General features: G+C 41.5%; 3 protein-coding genes across 5 annotated transcripts in view; all 3 read right to left on the bottom strand.

The window, feature by feature from the left end:
* DENND2C (DENN domain containing 2C) overlaps window positions 1-1,355 on the bottom strand; it is a 93,214-nt gene extending 91,859 nt beyond the window's left edge. For both annotated transcript variants that reach the window (XM_019956759.2, XM_019956761.2), the window contains exon 1: window positions 1,220-1,355. The gene's annotated coding sequence lies outside the window, so the exon portion shown is untranslated. The remainder of the gene's footprint in view (window positions 1-1,219) is intronic.
* Window positions 1,356-2,542: 1,187 nt separating this feature from the next.
* AMPD1 (adenosine monophosphate deaminase 1) overlaps window positions 2,543-25,005 on the bottom strand; it is a 23,800-nt gene continuing 1,337 nt past the window's right edge. The window contains exons 2-16 of one of the 2 annotated variants that reach the window (XM_019956758.2): window positions 24,919-24,930; window positions 20,529-20,709; window positions 18,553-18,718; window positions 15,358-15,523; window positions 12,041-12,260; window positions 11,459-11,588; window positions 10,209-10,403; window positions 9,796-9,927; window positions 8,924-9,087; window positions 6,928-7,054; window positions 6,582-6,745; window positions 5,583-5,703; window positions 4,736-4,909; window positions 4,455-4,565; window positions 2,543-4,093 (exon numbers count right to left, since the gene is read on the bottom strand). In XM_019956758.2, the coding sequence (XP_019812317.2) occupies window positions 3,935-4,093; window positions 4,455-4,565; window positions 4,736-4,909; window positions 5,583-5,703; window positions 6,582-6,745; window positions 6,928-7,054; window positions 8,924-9,087; window positions 9,796-9,927; window positions 10,209-10,403; window positions 11,459-11,588; window positions 12,041-12,260; window positions 15,358-15,523; window positions 18,553-18,718; window positions 20,529-20,709; window positions 24,919-24,930 (2,222 nt within the window). In that variant the 3' untranslated portion in view covers window positions 2,543-3,934. The remainder of the gene's footprint in view (window positions 4,094-4,454; window positions 4,566-4,735; window positions 4,910-5,582; window positions 5,704-6,581; window positions 6,746-6,927; window positions 7,055-8,923; window positions 9,088-9,795; window positions 9,928-10,208; window positions 10,404-11,458; window positions 11,589-12,040; window positions 12,261-15,357; window positions 15,524-18,552; window positions 18,719-20,528; window positions 20,710-24,918; window positions 24,931-25,005) is intronic. The other variant, XM_070785873.1, reaches the window with a different exon arrangement.
* The window catches only part of NRAS (NRAS proto-oncogene, GTPase), a 27,255-nt gene continuing 22,778 nt past the window's right edge, over window positions 20,529-25,005 (bottom strand). Inside the window, exon 8 of the mRNA XM_019956757.2 lies at window positions 20,529-20,709. The gene's annotated coding sequence lies outside the window, so the exon portion shown is untranslated. The remainder of the gene's footprint in view (window positions 20,710-25,005) is intronic.

Below are 25,005 nucleotides of genomic sequence, written 5' to 3'. Positions count from 1 at the left end.
CAGTCTTCCCCCAAAACTCCTCACACATTCACAAACCCACAGAAAAGAATGCAAATGTCTATAATAAAAGCTGTACCAAAAAATGCAGCTATATATTAATATATTTTGTTTTCGACAACTTAAATCTTACAAAAGCTAATATAAGTCTCGATTTGAAGCAATACTCCTAGCTTACTTTACCAGGTAACTTAAACTACAACTATTTACCTAAAGCAAAGACACAGATTAACTGCTACCAAACTTCTTGGTAAACGATTCAGTAACAGTGTAGCGTGCCATTCTAGAAAAATTCATTAATTGATGAAAAATGGACCACACTTCCAACAATGGTGATTTGTAAAAAATGAGCTTAAACAATTTACACAGTAAACCCAGATGTAGGGCTTTATCTAAAACACCGTAGGTGAACCGCTAGCTTTAGGGTAAAGGTTTACAAAGAGCCTACTATGTGCCTGGCGCTTAATAGCTGTTTCACAGAATATACAATACCTAACATTTATAGGACACTCTCACTCATCTCATTTGACCCTAAGAATACCGCCTGGCAAAAGCATCCCGATTTTACAGCTAAGGAAACGAGGCCCAGAAAAGTCGACTTTAACCGAGGTATCACATCTGGTACGTGGGTCCTGGCCGAAACTCCCACCCCTGACTCATATTCTGATCATCTTCTGTCATACTATAATAGTTAGAAACTCTTGGATGTTCCACTGTCCGATTTTTTAAATCAAAATCCTACTTGACGACTTTACTGTGCTCGTCAGGTTCTGTTAAGGCTCAAAACACAGAAAAGCAAAAATGTTTGAAAAACCCACCGTCTCAGCCTGTCGCGGCTTAATACTGACGAAAGCCCCGCGTTTCCTCCTGAATGCGGAGAGCTCCCTGCTTCTTCCCCAGGACTGCCGAGCGCCCCCGAGCGCCACCCGGACAAAGGTCCCCGCGCCCCGAGGTGAGCGGCGGGGAGACCCTCAGTCAGGCTCCATCACAGCCGCCTCCGCCGACCAGCGGGCTCCCAAATCCAGAGTTCGCTGGGCGCGGGGCCGCACGCTCGTGAGTCCCTCCAGGCCGGGGAGGTGCCGACACCGCCGCCAGCCGGCTCCCGCTCTGCGACCGGACGGCTCCCAACGCTCCAAGGCCCGGCTCCCAACGTGCGACACCCTCCGCTGCGAGGGGCCGAAGCCCCTGCCTCACAACCCGCCCCAGGTCACCCCGCTCTTACCTGCGCTGGGCCTCGAGGCCGCCTCCGCCTCTGGGCAGCCGGGCTTAGTCCTCTCAGCCGAGGCGCCAGGTCTGCTGAGTTCCACTTGGGGTGGGCTCTGTCCCGCCCCCGCGGACCCGGCCGCAGGCCTCGCCCCGGCCCGGCCAAGCCCTGTTCTTATTGGCTCATGTTCCCACCCCTCACCTTTGGACCCGCCCTTGGACCCGCCCCCGGCACCGCCCGAGGACCTTCCTGCGGGGAACCGCCCCCGCTCGAGTCCAGTGTCGGGGCCAGAACCTTGCCCAGGAGCCTGGTTTCCAAGAGGCTGCGCTCCGGCAGGCAAGCGGCAGCCACGGCTGTCGTCCGGCCGAGCCTCTAGACAAAGTTCCTTAGTCACCGTGCCTGCCGTCCAACAGGCTCCACGGCGATGGACAAGAACTTTACATAATGTTGACTCTTCACAGCTACCCGTGAGACAAAGCCTAATCAAGAAATTCAAATGGCACCTCACTCAAGGAAACCGTACTGTCTCCTGCCAACGAATGTAGAAGGCCTGGTGTCTCCAGTGAAAGAGCAGCATCATTTCTCAGGCTGAGCTCAGGGGGGCAAAAATGTCTCCGGCAGTTGCAATACAGCCCCACTTGAAACGTACAGCTGAATATAACGCTCCCCGACACTTGAGGCTTGAAATCCCAGAGCAGAATTGCCTTTGATACTCCCAGTGCCTGAGGTCGGCTCCCACGCCCTGTTGTGACATGATTAAGCGCTGCGCCTGCAACACGCTCGTCCTCAGGTATGTGCATGGCGCGGTGCCTACTGCGAGCAGCAGCCCAGTTTCACTAAGGCTGCTAGTCAAGGATGAGTTGAGCCTGTTTCCCAGGCACTTGCTAACTACCCCACCCCACCTGGGCCCGCCCGATTCCACCCTACCCCGCGCCATGCTACTGGAGCCTCTTGGATCTGGTGACCAAACTCTTCCCACAACTGTTCACATGAAGGTACCAAAATAGAAGACCAGAAAGAGCGGTGTTTGGTCACACATCACAGATGACTGTCACAGGCCAACTTAGCCAAAGGAGTAAAAGCTGCATATCCCAAACCGTTGTGAAACCATGAGCTATGGGGAATAAAACAGGAATTATCTTCTATAATGGTGGGGGAGGGGAGGGAAGGAATGTCAAGACATATTTTTAATCACTTCTCAATGAGGAAATAAATGTGAATATTGTTTGCAGTAAATTTTGAACAACGATCGGACCCCTCCCCCTCACCACCAAAAAAATCCTTGTGTATTTAGAAAACTCCCCAAACAATTGTTTAAGATAAAATGTTGGGCTAAAATAGTGTGGTTTTGAAATTTATTTCAAAATTCAGATTTATTCCAGACTTTGCATTCAGGAAGATTATAAGCCAAAATGAGTAGATCAAATTCCAAGTACTAAATATGAAACCAAATCTTCATCTTCATCCTCTCTATGGATGTAATAAATGACGTGGATGTATTCTACTGCCCTCTCATGGGTAAGATGGAGATATACATAATGGTAGTTCATGCCTTTTTAAATCTGAGAATAGAAAGTTTAATTTGGCAGTTTGTATTATTTTGGTAACAAAGAGGTCAAGGTAAAAGAAAAATCAGGTTGTCTAAGGGACTTAAAAATACTCAGCAAAGAGAACTTCAACTTCAGAAACCAGGGAGAGATTTCATACACCAGGGCTAGTACAAACATGTTGTTGGAATCACACCTATGCTTAGGACCACTTGTACAGAATGTAGAAGCATATAGGAATTTGCTTTTAATTTTTTTTTCCTTTTGAAATGTCTTTATTTTCTAAGATATTTCACAAAATGTTCCTTTTCACATTTGTACCTACTCATGCTGTAACTTCATGCTGTGAACAGTTTTATACTAGTTGTAGTCTATAAAAGAATGAGATCTTATTCCTTATACCTTTGCTGTCTAGGTGTGTACCAGACTGATATTTTAGATGTTTGGTCAGTAATTGTTTATTGAATAAGGTGAATGAAGTTATCAGCCCAACCACTAGATGGCAACACAACTGTGTGTGTATAGAAGTATAGTCTGGTTAATAGGAATTCCACTTGACCTTGAGTAACAGGAATGATTCTAAAAAGTTACACGTGTAACTTTTCTTTTGGTAAATAAAATCATTTAAAATGTACCACTACTGCTGAGTATAACTTAATTGTGAATTACATTCTTAAAACTAAGAATCATTTTGTAAGATAAATTCTCCGTAACAACTCATAATTACAGATTTTCTATATTGGGTTACACCACTTCTGTTTTTGTCTAAGAAAGTCACTCTTCAGCTGTATCCTGTCAAAAGGACTTTTCAGTGGTCTAAATGCCTTTAGCAAGTTCCATTCTGTAAACCAAAAGCCTGCATTCTCCCTATAACTAATCATTTGCTTGTATTTTTGCCTTGCCTTAATAACTATTTTGCCTGAAAGTCATGACTCTAGAGTCAGACAAACCCAGGTTTCCATTGCTACCTCTTCCTAGGTATATCTTTATATAGGTCACTAATCTCAGTTTACTTATCTTCCCCAAAATGGGGACAATAATATCTATAAAGTTGTGCAAAGCATTAAATGAAATAATGTCAATATCTAATGCAATCTTTGGCTTATAATAGAGATTTGATAACTAGTAACCATTGCTATTTATACCTTACAATGAAAATCTCACCCATGTCATTATTTTGTTTGTTTTATTCTCCTGATTTAATCCCTTCAGCAATTAAATTAAGTTCATAACACCAGGTTTCATAGCGATAGGCCATGCGGATTTGGGCCACATTTGTCTTTCGGATATCATTTCCAGCAGGGCCTTCTTCAAGGTAATTGTTGCCCAGAAATCTTACTTTCTCCTATAAGAAAAAAGGAAACAGAATGATTGTTGTCACTTTTTACCCTGATATGGACAATAATTACATCCTCCACAAGGTTCCTTCCTTATATTAGCTGCAGGCAAGAGGAAAACAATAAACCACTAAGCGCACTCATCTAGTGCCTCAATGTGCATGGTCTGCTGAGAAATAAGTGTATTTTATCTTCCTTGCCCACAGGTCCTGGCCAGAGAGAAAGAATAATTCTTTCTAGACCCTGTCCCTAGTAACTGCACATGATTCCTGAAATAATTTTTCAACAAGTGTTTCTTCAACTAATTTTTCAATATTCAGGTTACCAAATTCCAGACTCAGAAGGATAATCAGTCAAAGGCAGGTCTACCTGATGAGAAATTCCACATTGCAGAACACTGTTTCTTGCCACTTCACACATATCACAGGTACTCAGCTTGAAGACTTGTGCAGCAATGGCATATTCTTCCATTAGGGGCTCCTTGGGTTATTTATTTAAAAGAGGGAAAGAAAAAGGGATGCATTAAAAGAAATAACACACATCCTGCACAAAAGAATAGTGAAATATCATTGATTCAACTTTAAAATTCTAGACGGTAAATAACAGTTCAGCAAAATATACTTTAATTGCTCAAAATTCCATATGTGTACCTTGGTGAAGTGGAATTGCATTGGGTCATCTGTAGACAGTGAGATCATTAGCCCTTTCTGGAGGAAATCTAAAAAAGGATTTCGGGCGTATTCTAGAAATAAGCTGTTGTTACTTAATGGCGACATAGCGATGGGAATCTGGGCTAAGAAAAACAAGTACTGTAGCACAGGACTCTGAAAAGGAAAAGTGAAAAAAATATTTTAAAATATTGGAAAAGGTATGCAAACTAGAAATGTTAAAACCCCATGATCTACTTCAGGTTTTGGCTTTCAACAAAATTATCACCTATTCTTTAAATCCTGTTGTATAAAAGAATAGTTTTTAAATGTAAATACTATTTAGAATAAATTTATGAGATCAGTTTTCAGAAGCATTGAGTCAAACCAGATTGTTTAATTGTCTAAGTTAATGGTCTATCTTAGGCAAAAGAATTCACCGTGAAACTTTTTTTCTCTACAAGAAAGTTCTGACTCTCACAAGAGGCATTTCGAAACATGCTACAACATGAAATCTGGCAAAAACCAGTTGAAGGTAGGCCAACCTGCCTCGCATTTATCCCTTGTCAGAACTCTAAAGTAAAAGTCGGAAGATTTGCATTAACCCCTCCCTGACACTGACTAGCTAGGTAATCTTGAGCAAGTTCCTTTACTTCTCCAGGCCTCTGTAAAATGAAATGCAGTAAATAATCTCAAAAATATTTTTTGCTCTCCTTTATTTTGATTCCAGTGTTGATAATGACTTGTGACAAAATGATAAGGAGGAAAAAAGCTATCCCTCTTGCTCCCACATAAAAGTTCAGGTTGAGAAGAGAGCCTCCAACTCACCTTTTTTTTTTTTTCAACTCACCTTTTTTAAATTCAGGCCATGAGAGATGTTATCTGCTGTCATGAACGCTGTCATGAGATGAGTGAGAGCTCCAGCTTCCCCACAATGAGGTCGGAACAGAAACGTGTTCATGCCTCGTTCCCTAGGGAGATGGAGCTATTATAGGAATCACAGGTGACTGACCAGAACCTGACAACCATTCTGGGCCTAAAGTGATTTACAGAAAATCTGGTAGGAAAAATTAACACTCTGAAAGGAAGTGGGGCATCCAAAGGATTCAGCAAACCAGACAATTCCAATGCATAATCTTTGCTGTTTTGTCACTCAGTCGTGTCCGACTCTTTACAACCCCATGGACTGTGGCCCACCAGGCTTCTCTGTCCACGGGGGTTTTCCAGGCAAGAATACTGGAGTGGGTTGCCGTTTCTTCCTCCACGGGATCTTCCCAACCCAGAAATCGAACCTGCATCTCCTGCATTGACAGGCAGATTCTTTACCACTGAGCCACCTGGGAAGCCCCAAACCTCTTCCTAAAACACAGAGTTTTTGGGAAAAGAGGCAATATAGGATATGAGGTTATGGAGGAAAGTTAAGATTTGATTACCTGAACAGAAACATCTTGAGTTACCACCAAAAGTTTACCAATATCACCATGTCATTTTTTCTGCTACTCACACTTTAGGGGGGAAAGGTTTCCAGAAAACTCCCTTATAATAGTCCTATATTTCTTCCTTGCTCAGATATACCAAGATGGGCAAAAAGTATGCAATTTTATCATAAATTGCACAGTGATAAGTGTAGATTCCTAAACTTCCAAAGAAAAGGAATTGTGAAAGTTACTGAAGACTCCAAAATGTCCATTCCCCCCTCCTCAAATAAGTAAGGAAACTGAAGAAAAAGTCAAGGGAAAGAAATTTCTTCTCTGGGCCAAGTGGCAGCATCCCTCAACCACCGAGGGTGCCAGTGTATGAGGAAAGAAGTGTGTCAGATAGATTCTCCTTCCAGTTCTCATCTACTTACTTTCTCAGGCTGTTGAGCACCATGATGTTTGCATACATGTAGTAGGTATAGTAAGTGTAAGATGGGTTCTTTTCCATGGTCCAGTCCTGGGGCTTAGGGCTCTTGGAGGAGAACATGTGGCCGCTGTGTTTGGACTCATCATCTACACTGTCGAAGCCTGTAATCTGTCAGGAAAAATGAACAGGCGATGGATTTAGTCTGAAAGCAGAGACCCAGCCCTCAGAGAGACTTTTGGCTCCTGGAGACAAGGACCAAACGTCAGAGATAAGCATCAAGAATTCATCACAGCTAGGTACGCAGGCTGGTTCCTGTGCAGCTTTAGGAAGGCCCACAGGGTCATGCTTACGTGCTTGAGGAAAACACTGAGGTCTGGGTGAGCCTGAGGGTTGATGGTGGCTTCGAACACTGGCATGAAAACATTCTCCAACATCTTTCCAAAGTGTGGAAGGAAGTTCTTAGATCGGAACACATCACTAGAGGCAGGAATGAAGAGAATTTAGGAGGAGAAGATTTTGGGACTGATAGTTCAAAGCAAAGGCCAAAGACAAGCAAAGGGCCAAATGCCTTGTTTAAGAAAAGACCTAGTGTTTCCATCTTAGGTCCACCTGGTACCTTCTTCTTGGTTACCCATAAAGAAGGATGCAGTTTGGGTTTGACATTTGTTGTAGTTTAGTCTCTAAGTTGTGTCTAACTCTTTTGTGACCCCTCAGGACTGAAGCCCACCAGGCTCAGCTGTCCATGGGATTTCCCAGTCAAGAATACTAGAGAGGGTTGCCATTTCCTTCTCCAGGGGACCTTAGTTTTGGCATAGGAGGTATAAATTTCTTGCTGGACCACATGCACCTATACTGTATCTTCTATGAATGCTCTGTGGTAAAAAAAAAAAAAAAAAAAAAAATTAAATCCTCACAGCTAAGGCCAGGTAGAGAATGAAGAACATGGGAACTATGTCATGAAAGGGTCAATGATTTTTTTGTGTGTGGTATACAAAATGGTGAACATGAAACACTTTATCAAGAACACCTCTGATGTGCTGTAGCCAGAGGCAATCTAACAAACTCTTATACAGCACTCAATATTTGCCACCCACTCTTTTGAGTGGTCAGAAGTATTAGCTAATTTAATCCTCATAACAACACAATAAATTAAATACCCTTATGACCCCATTTTAAAGATGATGAAACTAAGGCACAGAGAGGTCATGAAACTTGCCAAAGGTCACACAGCTAGTAACTGGTAGAGTCATGATTCAAGTATAGCCAAGCCCAGGGCCAGGGCCCATGCTTCTAACCACCACACTTTACTGCCTCTCTGTCTTAATGATATTAGATAGGAAGTTTTACTCCATTCAAAAAGTTACTCTTTTGGGACTTCCCTGGTGGTACAGTGAATGAGAATTCACCTGCCAATGCAGGGGGCACAGGTTTAATCCCTGGCCAGGAAGATTCCACATGCCTTGGGGCAACTAAGTCCATGTGCCACAACTACTGAGCCCACATGCTGCAACTGCTGAAGACCACGTGTTCTAGAACCTGTGCTCTGCCGCAAGAGAAGCCATTCCAATGAGAAGCCCATGCACTGCAACTAGAGAGTAGCCCTTGCTCTCTGCACCTGGAGAAAGCCCACACAGAGCAACGAAGACCCAGAGGAACCAAAAATAAAATAATAACAATTTTTTAAAGTGTTCCTTTTTTTTTGTTTTTGGCTAAAGAGAGAGGATAAAGCTCTTACATTGTCACAGGGCACACAGAACACAGAGGCAGATGGCCAGACAATACATCAACACTTAAGTTAGATAGAAAATAAGGGATATGAATATTCCTGAAGGCAATGAGTAATCAGCAGGTGATAATACCATTGATAAATATTCATTGATTATGGAGAACTTGAGCACTCGTAGATAAGATAATCAGAAGACAGTAGTTGAAGTTCTGATACAAGAAAGCTACACCCCAGTACAGACATGCTTGGGAAAGAAGGAGCTGGACACAGAGAAGAGGACCAAGAGAAAGAAAACGTATACTAAAGTGTATGTAGTTTTTCTCCTAGCTAAGTTTTAATCATTCTTAGTAAGTTATTTTGTGATCTGCATCAAGTGCCCTGTTTAAAAAAACAACCTGGTTAGAAAACTGAACTGAAATGATCTTCCTAACTCCTGTCTGTGATTAAAAGTGCTAAACCTAGAGTGGACAAAACCAGGCACCCTCCGGAGACCCAGCACTGAGTGCTGTCAACAAAGCTTGTATCTGTCCAGATGTGCTGCCTGTTCTTTGTTCGTGTGGAGGAGGTGAGGGCAGGTGGGATGAGGCAGGCGTTAGGGTTTCCAGTGAGCGGTTACGTACTAGATCCTGGGGACCTGGATCATCCATGTCATGTTGGGGCAGTAGACGCGGTTTTGGACGAACCAGGTGGAGAGTTTGCTCCACTCCTCAGGACTGCGGCCATAGATGGACAAGCGGGGCTCGGCATGCTGGTACTTGGCCTCCACCAAGTCTGCACCTACCTCCTGCAAAGCCAAGAGAGGAGTCTCTCAGGAGTCTATACCTGTGGGGTCTAGGGAGAGGAACCTTAGGGGTCTAGGGAGAGGAAACTTGTTAGGACCTAGGGGTCCTAAGAAGAACAGAGGTTATGAGAAAGGAAGTCAGAGGAAAACTATCAAGGCTAAGATTTAAGGAGACCGAGAGGTGAGGGGCGTCTAGTTGCAGTGAAAGACTGATGGGACCTGATGGACTCCACAGACAGAAAGCGTCAGACTGCAAATGATGCAATCCCAAGGCACTGCTGCAAACAAACTCAACTTTCATATGACCCTTATCTCCCAAAACACACATCTCCCAACTGCATCTGTCATTCCTGCCTCCTAATGTTCAAGTGTCATGAAGATCAGGGTGGGTTCTGATCCTGACTCTTCTCGAACTTACAACTCCAAAAGTCTAGAAGAACCAGGTCCTTAATCCCAAATCCACACCCTCAGCTTCTCTGTCCTAGGAATCAAGGTCTTCAAATATCATTACAGTGGATGTTTCACAAGAAATGATGCCATTCGTTTGGGTAGTGCCTGACCCAAGTGACAGCACTCTCCCTCCGCCTCCTCTCTCCTTCCCCTTCTTCTCCCCTGCTTCCTTCCCCGCTTCCTTCTTCCTTCCCTCCCTTTCTTCTTCCCCCTCCCTAAGAATCAGGCCAGGTACCGTAGATCTGGCTGGTTCCCCCTCACCTTGATGATAGTGGCAAAATATTCCCCATTAATGTAATTGTCTGTCTTCAGGTAGAGGTCCCGTAGCTCACTTGCTCCTACGGGATTGTATTTGTCATTGAATTTATCAAAACGCTGGAAAGTCTGACGTCCCTGCATCAGGAAACAGAACACAAGTGTATGCTTATGAGAGCTGCGTGGACACAGAGAGTTAGGGAATGACTGCAAGGAACCAGGGCGTGGTATGAGGGGAAGGGCTCGGGCTCCAAGAATGGAATACAGGATAGCTGACAATGAGAGAACCTTGAAATTGTGCATGGGTTCTTTCTGTCAGCATGGTAAGCCCACATGGTTAAAGCTCTGAGAAGGGAGTGTTTGTAGGAGAAATGCATGTGGGTTCTGAGTATTAGATGAAACTGACATCATCAACTTACAGCATGAACATCCAGAGAATCAACAGTCAGGTCGTAGGGATGCATTTTTAATTTAGCAAAAAGTTCCTTTAGGGTCAGATTTTTCTCCTTGGTGCTATAGACCACTCTGTCAGCATCAATTTGGTAAGATTTCTTAATAAAGCGCAGTAGATGTTTCTGGTTCATACAAGCAGCTGCATGGATATGAGTGTCCACCTGTGTGTACATTCAGGTCAAGAAAAACCAACAATCTGTAATGCTTCGTTATGCTGCTCTGTTAGAGGCTACAGTGCCCACAAATCCCGCTGTGCTAAGAGAAAGGAGTAAATGATAGGGGTGTGACCTGACAGTTGGTATAGGTGGTCAAGCAAGAATGAACACATAGCACCTTTTTGTGCCCTTGTAAGAATGTGAACGTTTAGGCTGGATGAAATAATATTGCCTGCTTCTCTTGCATATCTGTAATATCCAATTTACTTCATACATTTGATCCACACAAAATTCTTGGGGACAATTTTCCACCCCTGAGACACAGCCAGAAGTGAACTAGTTGCCAGAGTTTTCAGCCCCAAGGGGAGAAAGGATTGAAATAATGCATCCATGGTACAGAGATGACACTTATGAGTTAGGTACTTTTATAAGAACAATTTTTATAAGTGGAAGTTTTGATAGATTAAGCAATTTGCCCAAGCTTATACGGATGACAGAGCCACGATTTGGTCCCAAATTTCTGTTCATATATTTCCTACCCCCACGTCCTTGCAATCATTTAAATGATCAGAGTACATCTTCAAAATGTTTCTAGTTGATTAGTTTTCCTCAAGGTTTGGATCATTTGATATTCACAATCCTCCTGTGAGCTAGATTGAGCAGATATATTTTCCAATTTTACAAATGAGGGAACCAAAACTCACAAATACTTAATCACTTCCCCCAATGTTTTACAGTCAGGAAGTAGAAGGAAAAAGACTAGAATGAATGCCTTCTAAATCCTAGAAGAGTGGCTTTTGAGGTTTTATTTGTTTTTGTTATTTTTGTTGTTGATGACAAGTATAACTTTTATGGCAATAATGTGGTAACCCTGTCTGTGGAAAACAGTAGGAAAGGCATTTGCATCTTTTAGACATAATCTATTTGCTTTCACTAAATTCCACTGAATCTGTAGAAACTTTATATTAATCAGAAAAACAGTATCTTTCTTATCCTGTTCAATAAATAATTGCATTAATGTTTTTGTCCAGGAATGATCTCTGAGCAGCAAACATGTTTACCTTTCTGCAGTTGTAAAAATCCCGGTGGGGGTTGTTCTTCAGCTCCTTCAACTCATCCATCTCGTTGAGCATCTGATGGACCTGGAACTTGGAGGAAAGAAACTTCAAGCGCCGATGGGTATAGGTCTTACTGTGAAAAATTAAATCACATAATTGTAAAAAATTGCAGACATTTAAGGAACACAATTTCAAAACCATCAGTACCCTTATCACCTTTATCATAAACAATTATGTTTGTTTCCAAATGGAACTGACTTATTCTGCATTAATTTGAAAAGCGTTGGGCTCCAAGGACTTAATCTTTTCATCAAGGTTGGACATAAATAACAATGAGGGAAGATTTCGGTTCAAATCCTGGCTTAGCCACCTGTGTGACTTTGGGCAAATTACCTAACTCATCAAAGTCTCAGCTTATAAATTTAGAGTTATAAAAAATATCCACCTCATACAATGATTATTAAGAGTGAAAGAAATAATGCACATGAAGCGTTTAATGCGTGTTTGAACATAGTAAGCTCTTAAATCCTTAGTCTTACCATCAGTAGTAGTAACAGTAGCAGTAGTTTAGGTCTTAACACTTACACAGGTCCTTGGGCAATTAAAGCAAGTAAAAAATTCATATCATCTAAGAAGGTGTCCAGATTTGGGTAAGGAAGTGGCTTGGGCTCATCTTTGCTGGCTGCTTCTTCATTAGGATAGACATAAACCACACCGTCCTTCATTTTGAGCTGATAACCCAGGTTTTCTGGGAGGTTATCTGTTCGGAAAGGGTCTTCTCCCTTCTTCATAGGAGGGGTAAAGACTTTTTCAATAAAATACACAATAATATATCAGCATATAGAATGAATAACCACATAAAAATAGCCAGTTAAATACTATAAGATTTCATTTGTTTGCAATTCTGTACGTCATTAAGTTGTAATTATCCAAAGCTAAGCTAAAGTTCATGTTTACATTATTTTTCAAATGTGACTAATTTAGTAGTATAAAATAAGCCTAACATTTTATCTAGTGCAAAAATGATTTTCAAGTTCTTTAGAATGCTGTTTAATTTGCTATACTACTTACAAATCATTTTAATTATTTAATAAAGTTGTTTACCAAAGTCTTCCTGATAGAGTATTTTATTAACATATGAAATGATTGCATAGAAATAAAAATAGAGTTAAAAAGTAGAATTTGGACTTTTCCTTTATTTAAACTGTCTCTATCAGTCTTTATTTAGAATGGCTATTTTTTAATAGACTTAATTTTTTAGAGTGGTTTTAGGTTCACAGCAAAATTGAGCACCAAGTGCAGAGTCCTCGTATACCCCTATCCTCACACGTGCATAGCTTTTTCCACTATCAACATTTTCAGTCAGAATGGTACATTTGTTAGAATCAACAAACCTACACTGACACATTATTATCATCCAAAGTCCGGAGTGCTTACCTTAGGGATCACTCTTGGTAGTGCACATTCTATGAATTTTAACAAATGAATAATAACATGTATCTGCTCTCATAGTATCATGCAAAATAGTCTCCCTGCCCTAAAATCCTTTGTTCTCCATCTAGAGTGGTTTTAATACAAATGGAGATATAAAATAAATTCTAAACGTAATTCTTATTATACTTATATTTTCCACCTTGTAAAGCACATGCAATTTTTGCTAAAGGATTTGAGAAGGGATAATGTGGATGAAAGTCCCCTTCTTTCCACTGCTAACAATTTCAACCTCAGAAAGCTGAGGACAAATTCCACATTGTTATAGCCTTTAGAGCACTCCTTTTACTTTAAATAAATATGTGTCCAAGGCATCAGAAAATCTGCTGTTTGCAAGTGATGACTAAAAGGTCAGAGTAAGAAAAATAATATAGAAAGAAAAAGCTTGCATATTTTCTATACAAAGCTGAGAGATAAGGAACACAAAAGAAATAAAATAGTACATTACTGTGTCAAATATCAACTTTCAAATACTTACACTTAAATATACTAGAGATATAAAATATAATTTAGGAGAAACAAAGGTGAGATAAGCAACCTAAATGTCAATATTATAGAAGATGAACAAACCAATCCAGTTATCAAACTGGACACACGTTTAATATGATTTTAATAATAAAAGGAATTAAGGAGAGGAGGTTCTAGAACTGGAAATCTTTAACAACATAGTTTGATAGTTAAAAAACCTTAAATATTTGCCTCATCTGAAATTTCAATTCTAGAAGCTTAATCCTAAAGATAAAAAGAAACTACACAAAGATGATTTATTAATGATAAAGATGCTTATTGTAACCTTGTTGGAAGTAAATTTTTAAAAGTTGGAAATGTAAGAGCTTAAAAATAGGAATTGATTACATAAATTATGATATACTATGGAAATTATTAAATTGTGAAATTATTAAAATTTGATTATGTTTAAATATGTACTTAATACTAGACAGAAAGTAAAAAATGAGACATGTAAATAAAATGCTATGGAAAGTCAATAGCATTATTTTTATCCAGAGGTCAGAGGAAGGCAGGAAATGATCACGTTTGGGCAGTATCTTGAAGGATGACATTGGATCTGGATATGTGGACACATAGTAAAAAAGTGAAGGGAAGGGCAGTGGGCACAGGGAACAGCATGGAAACAGTACAGGCACAGGAATGTGCTGGACTAAATGGCTTCCAACCAGAACAAAAAGTTCAAAGGAGTAAAGAAGGTAAGTTTATAAATAGATTGAGTGTGAAAGTCCAAAAATAAATAAGTAATAGACAAATAAAAGATATATACTTTCCTGGCAGTCCAGTTGTTAAGTAAGACTCCACACTTGCAGGGGGCATATGGATTTGATTCCTGACTGGGGAACTAAGATCCCACATGCTGTGCAGCATGGCCAAAAAAAATTTTTTGTTTAATTAAAAACAAAAAAAAAACAGAAGAAAGCCAGATGTGGTGGTAGGCCTTGAATGCCAGTCTAAAGACTGGACTTAACTTTGTTGGGGGAGGCATTAAAGACTTTTGTCAGGAGAAGGATGTGCTCAGATTTGTGTTATAGTAACTGGTACCAAAATGAGGATGAACTGAGAGAGAACAAGATTAGCATTTAACAGAGTAATTAGGAAGCCACTGCAATGATCCAGACAAAGAGAAATATGGGCCTAAATTTAGGCTTGGGGAATGGTGAAAAGAGGAGTTTCTGAGAGATATTATACAGACTGAATCAGATAATTGGGCATTTTGGGGCAGAAGAGAGGATGGAGCTGAAGATGACTATGATACTTCAAACTGTTTATATTTATAACCTTAAGTTTATAAACCATGAACTTATGGTTTAGACTTAAAACCATGGGAGCATATTTAATCATTAGTAGTTAAACCTACGGAGAAGGCAATGGCACCCCACTCCAGTACTTTTGCCTAGAAAATCCCATGGATGGAGGAGCCCGGTAGGCTGCAGTCCATGGGGTCGCTAGAGTCGGACACAACTGAGTGACTTCACTTTCACTTTTCACTTTTATGCATTGGAGAAGGAAATGGCAACCCACTCCAGTGTTCTTGCCTGGAGAATCCCAGGGACGGGGAAGCCTAGTGGGCTACCGTCTATGGGGTCACACAGAGTTGGACACGACTGAAGCGACTTAGCAGCAGCAGCAGCAGTTAAACCTAAGGGCTTTCCTGGTGGCTTGGTGGTGAAGAATCTGCTTGCCAATGCAAGAGACTTGGGTTTGATTCCTGATCCAGGAAGATCTCCTGAAGAAGGAAAGAGCAACCCATTCCAATATTCTTGCCTGGGAAATCCCATGGACAAAAGAGCCTGGTGGGCTACAGTCCATGGGGTCACAGAGTTGGACATGACTGAGCGACTGAACAATAACAAGTTAAACCTCAAACTATATTCCAGAAATTATATAAGAAAACTACTTACCTGGATAGAAGTTCTCTTTTTCTACCCAAGCCTCACCATCAATGTTCCTTAGGTACTTGGAAGGGGTTTTTGGAAACCTCTGAAATGACTTCTGCATATACTTCTCCCGTATACACAATGCCCGATAAAGACCTTTGCAAACCATTTCAAAATCTTCAACTGTAACCTACCAAGAAAATTTCAGAGTAGCACCTATAAAAATTGCAGAAGTGGGTAAAGCTTGTCTTTGGCATCTTCCAGCTCTCCTGGTGAGCTGGCCCTGCTGAGCCTCCCCTGCCCACCCAGCTGCTTCTCACTTGACTTGGACCCTGGGTCTCCCTCCAGGAGCAGGTTCAGAAGTTCTTCTAGCTCTTCTATTTCTACCAAGACATATCTGTCCTATGAGTCTTTCCTTGAAGTCCTGTGTTTGTTTTTGGTTTTTGTTAGATATAAGCAATCATCCAACAAATATAATGAAAAGAACCCATTCTAACATGGAAAATACTTCTTCCCGGTGACAAACAAACATTTTAAGTATGCATTTCTGAAGATAGTACCTCAATTGAAAGACAAAGTTGGTCAAACTTGAGAACTCAAACCACTTGCTGGTCAGTGTGGGAAATACTGGGGGAGGAATAAGGTGTCACATGGCCTTCAAACCCTGCCATGCACACACTGCCTTCTGTAGCTAGAGACAGAGCATCATCCTGTAAGAACTCATTCTTTGGGATGGTTTCAAAGAGAATTTAATCTGGAATTACAAATAGAAAGATTCTAGAGTAAAAATTTCTTAGAACTGCAGCAAATTTCCTAAACTGGTCTATTTCTCTTGCCCCATACCTGACTCCCAGCCAGGCCTGGCATGCCCAAGAAGTTGTAATTTGAAATCATTACATGCTCATCATGAGAGCCTGATGACTTTCTGGGACCAACCCCAACATAAGGTTGCCCCTGATGGTTTGAGGTCCAGCTATTGATCCTAAACAGGTGAATTCTTTTTAAAGACCTGCTGACCTTAGCCAAGAGATTCTGACAGGGGTACTAGGTCTAAGGGATCTGCTTCCAAGGGCATGTTTGTTTCTTTGCCATCTAACAGGCTACCTATCAGCTCCTTGAGGACAAGAGCTGGATCTTATTCACCTTCGCATCCTCAGCACTTAGCACACAGTGCCTGGCACAGAGGAGGTGTGCAATAAGGACTGATAACATTGAATTGTTGTTTATCTGGGATGAGAGGCCTTGGGAACCCTAATTCCCCCCTTTACCTCTCTGTTCAGTTATGAAGGTGAAGACTATGGTCAGGTACAGACCATGACCAGGTGAAGTGCAGCTCAACAGCTTAGCCACCTTCAGCCAACAGGTGTAGCCACATACTTGGTTCTTTAAAAACTCTAGGCCGAGGTTTCAGGTGCCTTCCAGCTTTTATAGGAGGAGAAGCTACTCCCCACCTTCTGTGAACCTTGTCCTTTTTCTCATCTTCTTTCTTTTCATTCCTGTTTTCATTTCCACCAAGCACATAGGGATCAAGTTTGTCTCTTAATATTGGTGGTTTTATGGAACTTTGGACTCTTCCAAATTGCTATTAAACATTTCATTTCAATTATCTAGCATCTAAAATTTCTGCCACTTGTAGAGCACACATATTACCACACAGAAAACAAATAAAAACAGTGTCCATTTCATTGCTCTGTCACTTTTTTGGTTTATTTTTAATTGGAGAATAACTGTTCTACAATGTTGTGTTGGTTTCTGCCATGAACATGAATCAGCCATAGGTATATATATATCTCCTCCCTCTTAAACTCCCCTCCCACCCCACCCCACCCCTTTAGGTTGTCTCAGATTGCTCTGTCACTTTTAAATATCTTGGGACTGACATTAAGTGGATCCGTTACATGATAAGAGGGCTTAGGACTGGTCATTAAAACTATATTTGGAGCATAGACTGATGGCTAAACAGAAGTTTCACCAATATGATGCTGATTCTGCAAGCTCATGTGGCAAAGATTTATTAATTGAACAACTGTTCTGGACAGGACAGGCAGATCAAGTTGTTTGTAACATGAGTTTACTATCTCTGTGGCATACTAGTATCTGTTCCAAGTAGTAATCTACTGTGTAAGCATCTGCAATGAAATTGGAGAGGACAGTTGGTCGAAGAACAATAACCCCATGAGAATGTTCTAACCCCTCTCTCATCTTCTTTTCTCAGTCTCTCCACGCTTCTTTCCTCTTCTCCCTCTCTTTCTCCTGAGCTGTTTTCTTTGATTGGTTTATGCTACCTGCAGCCCTTCTATCCATCCTAGGTCTGCTCTGGGTACATGTTTCCACCAAGAGCCTCCATGCCTTCCGGAGGCTCCCTGTCTTGCTTTATGATACCTCAGTGAGACTAGATCAGTAGCTACTCTCTTTGGTTCTTTTGCCAAAATTTGTCCACTGTTTTCTGTAACACATGTTCTGTAACACACAATATGCAGCCACATTCTACTGCATATTCTCATGGGCAAGCAAATGAGATAAAGAGAAATTATGTGAGATGATCAAAGCAAAATAGAAATATGTCATAGCATGTTGTAAACAACAAGATCCTACTGTATAACATAGGGAACTATATTCAATAACCTGTGATAAACCATAATGGAAAAATATATATTCGTAAGTATATTCATATATATATATATGAATCACTTTGCTATACAGCAGCAATTAACACAACATTGTGAATCAGCAATACTTCAATAAAATTTTCTGGACTTCCCTGATGGCACAGTGGATAAGAATCCACTTGCCAATGCAGGGGACACGGGTTCAATCCCTGATATGGGAAGATTCTACACGCCGCAGAGCATCTAAGCCAAAGAACTGCAACGACTGAGCCTGTGTGCTGCACCTATTGAAGCCCTAGTGCCTAGAGACTGTGCTCCGCAACAAGAGAAGCTACAAGGATAAGCCTGCTCACAGCTACGAAGAGTAGCTCCTGCTTGCTACAACTAGAGAAAAGCTGTGCAAAGCAATGAAGACCCAGCACATCCAAAAATAAGTAAAATAAAATATTTCCCGAATTCATAGCATATTGCTATTGAAATGAGATAATGAAGTATAACAAAGGGCAAGTGAGCTGACACCTTCAAAAGGGAGGGGAGGAAGAAAAGAAGCTGAGACAATCAAGCTGAGTATCTCCCAGCAGCTACATCTGGGAGGCAAGAAGCAACTCACCCCAGAGGCATAATCGCCAGTGATCTGCACTCTCTGAAAATCAGGCACAGTCTGGTAGGTGGGAGACGAAGAAATGTACTCATCGATGAGGGACAGTTTGGTGGACGATGTTTCAGTTTGTGGAACGGACAAACTAATAGTCTTCCGTCCGAAGAAGCGCCTTTTTCTGAGTTTGAAATTGAAAAATAAAAACATTTCACTATATCTTCATTGGGAGTTTCATAGTGATAAATTTGATGTTTTATTATTTTGAAACAATTTTATTTTGAGGACGAACAGTGAAAATTCAATGTAGGGTGGGAGTCAGGAACAGGATCTAACCAAATGGAAGGGGGTGTCACCTAAGTCTTCCTCTTTTCCTGAATCCCTGGGAACAGTGGGCCTTAGGGGATATACCAGAAGACTCCCAGCAAGACACTGTTCTGCACAGTGCAGAACAGCCAGTCTGGGTGTTGCCCACTCCCAGCAGAACAGCCAGTCTGGGTGTTGCATAAGCACAGGCCGTGTCACTTAGTACCTGTGCCATTTTGTGCATGTCCCTTAAATTCTGTGAACTTGTCTATCTAAAAAAATGGTGTATTAATGTCTACTATATGAGAATTCTGTGAGATTTAATGTCTAGAAAATGCTTAGCATAATACCTGGAACTTATAAGTTGCTTAATTAATATTACTTCCTCAAATCAACATGTCTGCATTAAGTTTCTACTTTGATACATACCCTGTGTTAGGTCCTACAGGGGATACTAAAGGAGGTGGATTACTGTTCTTTCCTTGAGAGTGACAATGAAAGTCGCCCAGTCGTGTCCAACTCTTTGCAACCCCATGGACTATACAGTCCATGGAATTCTCCAGGCCAGAATACTGGCGTGGGTAGCCTTTCGCTTCTCCAGGGGATCTTCCCAACCCAGGGATAGAACCCAGGTCTCCTGCATTGCAGGTGGATTCTTTACCAGCTGAGCCACCAGGGAAGCCCGTTCTTTCCTTAAAGACACAAAATGAAGGGAAGGACAGCAGAACAATCTTTCCCAGTGAAGCTGGCTGGGAGCGGGGAGTGGGGTAGTGAGGGGAGTGCTATGAGGAGGGAGTTCCAAGTAAGTGGTCAGTAATAGGTTTGAAGACTAAACTGAGGCACACAGCAACAGGTAGTGAGTACTAGAGCGATTCAAATAAGGGAAAATAGAGTTTGCAGAGAGGGATCTGTTCAGAGAAGGTAGTAACTATGAGTCGCAAGCATAGGATGGGTAGGACATGAGGGCGAAAATAGAGGGCTGTATCCCTGAGGCCTGGAGGAGGTTAGACTGGCCGGAGAGAAGGATTCCTGTCAGGAAGCACAGCAGTAAGGTCGACTAAGAACAGAGTCTGAAGATGAGGCTCTTGAGTTCCAGTTTCTACACTGATAGTGTGGAAATTGAATGTGTGGACAGCATCCATCACCCACTTTGCTTTGGAATAACCACAATAATCACATGGTAGATCATTTCCTCTTGCTTGGGTGGATGTGTGTGTGATCAGTCGTATCCAACTCTTTGCGGCCCCATGGACTGTAGACCACCAAGCTCCTCTGTCCATGAAATTTTCCAGGCAAGAATACTGGGGTGGGTTGCCATTTCCTCCTCCAGGGGATCTTCCCAACTCAGGCATCAAACCCAGGTCTCTTATGTCTCCTGTATTCGCAGGCAGATTCTTTACTACTGAGCCACCTGGATAGGGCTTGGGTGGATAGGGAGGCTTCAACTAAAGGCAGATGAGGATGAAGGTAGGAAGGCCATTGTTTTCTTCTTTTTTAGTCTTTGTCACTTTGCCCTAGGGTATAGTGTGTGTGTGTATGTGTGTGTGTCTGGGTGGACGGGGGGATTTTTAGTTCTGGCAGAGTTTTTCCTCCAAGTTGAATCTTCATTCAGAGTGAACCATTGGTCCTGACATTTCCCCTTCCTCGTGTCCCAATGTGCGAAGCATTCCCCTTACACCACTTACCTCCTGGTTTCTGTAGGGGTGGACTTAGCCTCCAGGTGGAACATGTGAGCAAACATCTCATGTTGAGAAATTGGACAGATATCATCCACATCAAAGGGGGAAATCTCGTGACGGCCTCCCTCATCTTTGACTTCAGAGGCAAACACTTTTTCAGCAAAGCTACGCATTGCATCATCAATAGCTAGAAGAAGTTTTCATGTGTTAGTCTTCAAGCACTTTCTCAGAACTCATCTAACAGTTTCTGCTACATGTAAGGCACAGTGCTAAGGACTGCCCTGGAGACATGTCTGCCCTGCTCTCTGACAAGTGTGCCAGAAACTTCATGGAGCTTAATGCCTATTTTCTCTTTAGTGGGTTTCTGTGTGGGTAGCTAGGAAATTCATTCTCAGAATCACAAGTCAAATTCTTACAGCACACTTTGAAAGTATTAGTCGTTCAGTCATGTCTGACTCTTTGTGACTCCATGGACTATACCCTGCCAGGCTCCTCTGTCCATGGGATTTCCCAGGCAAGAATACTGGAGTGGGTTGCCATTTCCTACTTCAGGGGATCTTCCTGACCCAGGGATTGAATCTGGATCTCCTGCATTGCAGGCAGATTCTTTACTGTCTGAGCCACCAGGGAAGCCCACAGCATACTTTAGGAGAATCTTAAAGATGGAATTGCAGCCATGAAATTAAAAGATGCTTACTCCTTGGCAGGAAAGTTATGACCAACCTAGATAGCATATTCAAAAGCAGAGAAATTACTTTGCCAACAAAGGTCCGTCTAGTCAAGGCTATGGTTTTTCCTGTGGTCATGTATGGATGTGAGAGTTGGACTGTGAAGGCTGAGCGCCGAAGAATTGATGCTTTTGAACTGTGGTGGTGGAGAAGACTCTTGAGAGTCCCTTGGACTGCAAGGAGATCCAACAAGTCCATTCTAAAGGAGATCAGCCCTGGGATTTCTTTGGAAGGAATGATGCTAAAGCTGAAACTCCAGTACTTTGGCAACCTCATGAGAAGAGTTGACTCATTGGAAAAGACTCTGATGCTGGGAGGGATAGAGGGCAGGAGAAGAAGGGGACGACAGAGGATGAGATGGCTGGATGGCATCACCAACTCGATGCACATGAGTTTGAGTGAACTCCGGGAGTTGGTGATGGACAGGGAGGCCTGGCGTGCTGAAGTTCATGGGGTCGCAAAGAGTCGGACATGACTGAGTGGCTGAACTGAACTGAAAGATGGGATTGGGCTCTTATATGATTAGCACCTAAGATCACCTGTTTCTGGTGGGACTAAGTTTGATTTCATAGTAACCTTGAAGCATAGTCCTTCTCATTAGGTTAGTAGAGTTTTTCTGATGGTTTTAAAGATGTGGAGGGATTTCCTTGGTGGTCCAGTGGCTAAGACTCTGGGCTCCCAATGCAGGGGGCACAGGTTTGATCCCTCATCGAGCCACTAAGATTTGCATGCTGTAGGGCATGGACAAATAAACAAGTAAAATGAAGATGTGGTAGGGTTGTTGATCTTTGGTGTTTTCTTACTAAAGAGAGCCAGTGATATCAGTAGTTTTGATAAATAAATGTGTACTTTAGAGCCTTTCTTCCTCCTAAGACAGAAATTGTGTTGCTGTCACATATCACAACCTCATTTTTTTCAAATCCTCACATCTTGGTGATGTCAGGGGAAGGAGTCACTAAAATTTACTGCCCAGTGTTGGGAATCCCATTTCTTGTGGACATGTAGCTTCCATAATAAATGATCTTCGGAATGCCAATTTTACTTTTACATGTTGTAATTACAATGGGTGGAAGAATGATCTTTAGCTTGGCAATGAATAACCCCAAGACTTTTAGGAGAAAAGAGAACCAGTTTTATTGAATAGGGTGGTGATGGCCATCAAGTATCTGCTTTTCTGTTAAGCTCCATTCTATTTTCCAGATACCCAATTGTTTCCATCTGAGTAGTCATTACCTCTGATATTGGGGTGGCCCAATAAGGTCTCAGGGAAAACCTTAACGAACTTTCTAGTCAACCCAATACTTGTAAAAATCTCTTGGTATTTCCAGAAAAGAGCAGGGAGCAAATAATGAGAATGGCATATAGTTAAATATTTGGAGCAATAGTAGCAGACAAAAACATTCTTTATGTAATAACAAAGCAAACTGCAGACATAAAGATAGATCCCCCCACTCTTGCCCCATTGACATCTATACAAGTCTCCAAAATGACACATTTTCAATGATAACTTAGGTAAGTGTAATGTATTCAAGTACTGTTCTGTACTTACCAATTACTACACCTTCTTCTGCTTCAGTTTCCTTATCTATAAAGTGGCAATACTATTACCTACAAACCTTACAAGGCTCTTGTGACATCAGGTGAGATAATGTCTATGAATTTGCTTTTTTAAAGCATTTTTTAAAGGAAAATAAAACATCAGATTAAACTGAATGATATGATTTGGTAGCATTGATCAGACAGATATTTAGTATTTTGAATTAGCTTTGGGTTATTAAGAAAGTGATAAATGGTATGGCTTAGTATAGGCTGAAGCATACACTGGAAATGATAGTGATTGACTCATAATTTCACCAACTCTTAACAGTCAGGTCAGCCAGTTTTCAAACCTGGCTCGTCACAGCAGGGTAACGGAGAAGCCCACTATGTTGGCTGAACTTCATGCATCTATTTGTCTCATTAAACTCAAGCACTTCCTGAAACTAAAAAGCATCATTGGATGCTATGCCTACTGTTTTGGCAAGCGCCATGATCCACGAAGGAACAAACAAAACACTAAGTAGATGCATTTGATGGCCTGAGAATGCCTCCCCATCCCACAGCCAACTGTTCCCCAGAAATAGTATCATTCCTCCCGCAGCGTCACAGGCAAGCACATGCACCTCAAAGATGAATGACAAGCAGAAGTCAGAAGAGACTTCTTCATGCACCATGGAGAGCAAATGGAAATAGGCCAGTTGGCTATGATGATGAGGAGGAGGAGGATGAAGATGAGTGTGCAACTGATTTGTCATGATGGATCAGTGGCAGAGCTGTTGGAGGCCTCAGGAAGTACCGTATGGCAACAGAGCCCCAAGGACCAAATCCTACTTGCTCGAGACTTGGCTCTTCCAAAACAAGCATCCATTATTTGGGACCGCACACGTCTATTAGTTTCATGTCTTTAAACACTGGTTTTTACTAAGGTTGTATCTCCCTAAGTCACTATAGACAGTCGAAAAGTAGAAACTCTACTCTCAACAAGTAGCTTACATTAACACCAAAAATTATACGATTGATATTTCCTTCCACTAAATCAACCAATTGTTTTACCTTCATGTAACACAGCTGAAATCTGATTCCTAATTCAAGAGCTCTGCCCTCCAAAAATACTTTAGGGAGTGGTGGTGATTAGAGAAAGAAAAAGGTGAAACTGATATTTCAAAAGGTGAGTAGATAAGATTGGGTGACAACCTAATTTATGGGCTCCCTTGGGTTTGTATAGATAATCGTGGAGTTCTTTGTTGAGCATGTTTGAGATAATGGAACATCTGAGTGGCAATGTCTTGAGGTCAGGACATCCACATTTAGATAGAGTATAGATGAGAGGAGCTAAACAAGAAGAGTGGTGAAGCAGAAGGGACCCTAGGCTACAAGTGGGGAAAGTGTCTGTGACAGCTGGGTGGCCTTGGGCAAATCATACCATCACTAGGAACCTCAATGCTCATCATCATAAAAGAGGAATGTTAATAATAATAATGTCAACTTCAGAGACTTGTTTAATAAAGATTAAACAAGAAACTACATAATACTATCCAGAAGTCGAGGATTATTATTATTAACATGGGAAGTGCAAGACTCTTGAGAAAAGGAATATCATGCTTGCTTTTTCACCCAACAGGTCCAGAAAAACATGCTTATTTCTCAGCAGTGCTTTATTAATATGTAGGAAAGATGGGTCGTAGGCCTCTCATCTGCCACATCACATCTCAGAGGAACTCAGAGGCATCATGAGTACTATTAGTCAGTCAAAGGACAAGTCTGATTTGAGATGGAAGGTAGCATACATAAAAAGTTACAATTTTATTTTAAAAATGGGATTTTATGTTATCTAATCACAAAAATTCACCATGAGAGGGTTTACTCAGGCAGGACTCAGTAAATCCCCTTAGCTAATGTCTAAGTGTCTTTTTCAAAAATGTAGGTTTTTTTTTTTTTTGAGTCAGGAAAATCCATGAGTTCATTTGCTACACTTTGGAAGATCTATGGTCATTATAAATCTTTGTTGGCTTTCAATGATATCATTATTAAACACTGCTGAAAAATATCCATATTTCTGAATTAAAGAATAGTATCCTTAAAATATTGATACTTTGGCAAATGGCAGGGAAAATAGCCCCAATACTCACGTTTTCCTTCAGCTGTATGAAGTAAAATAGAACAAGATAAAATATGTGAACAACTTTCAGAAATCATGGCTGCTAATCAGTGCTTTG

Source organism: Bos indicus, chromosome 3 (genome assembly GCF_029378745.1).
Source record: "Bos indicus isolate NIAB-ARS_2022 breed Sahiwal x Tharparkar chromosome 3, NIAB-ARS_B.indTharparkar_mat_pri_1.0, whole genome shotgun sequence".
Taxonomy (NCBI): domain Eukaryota; kingdom Metazoa; phylum Chordata; class Mammalia; order Artiodactyla; family Bovidae; genus Bos; species Bos indicus.
The sequence above is the reverse complement of the archived record's forward strand: the minus strand, read 5'-3'. Positions and strand labels throughout refer to the sequence as shown.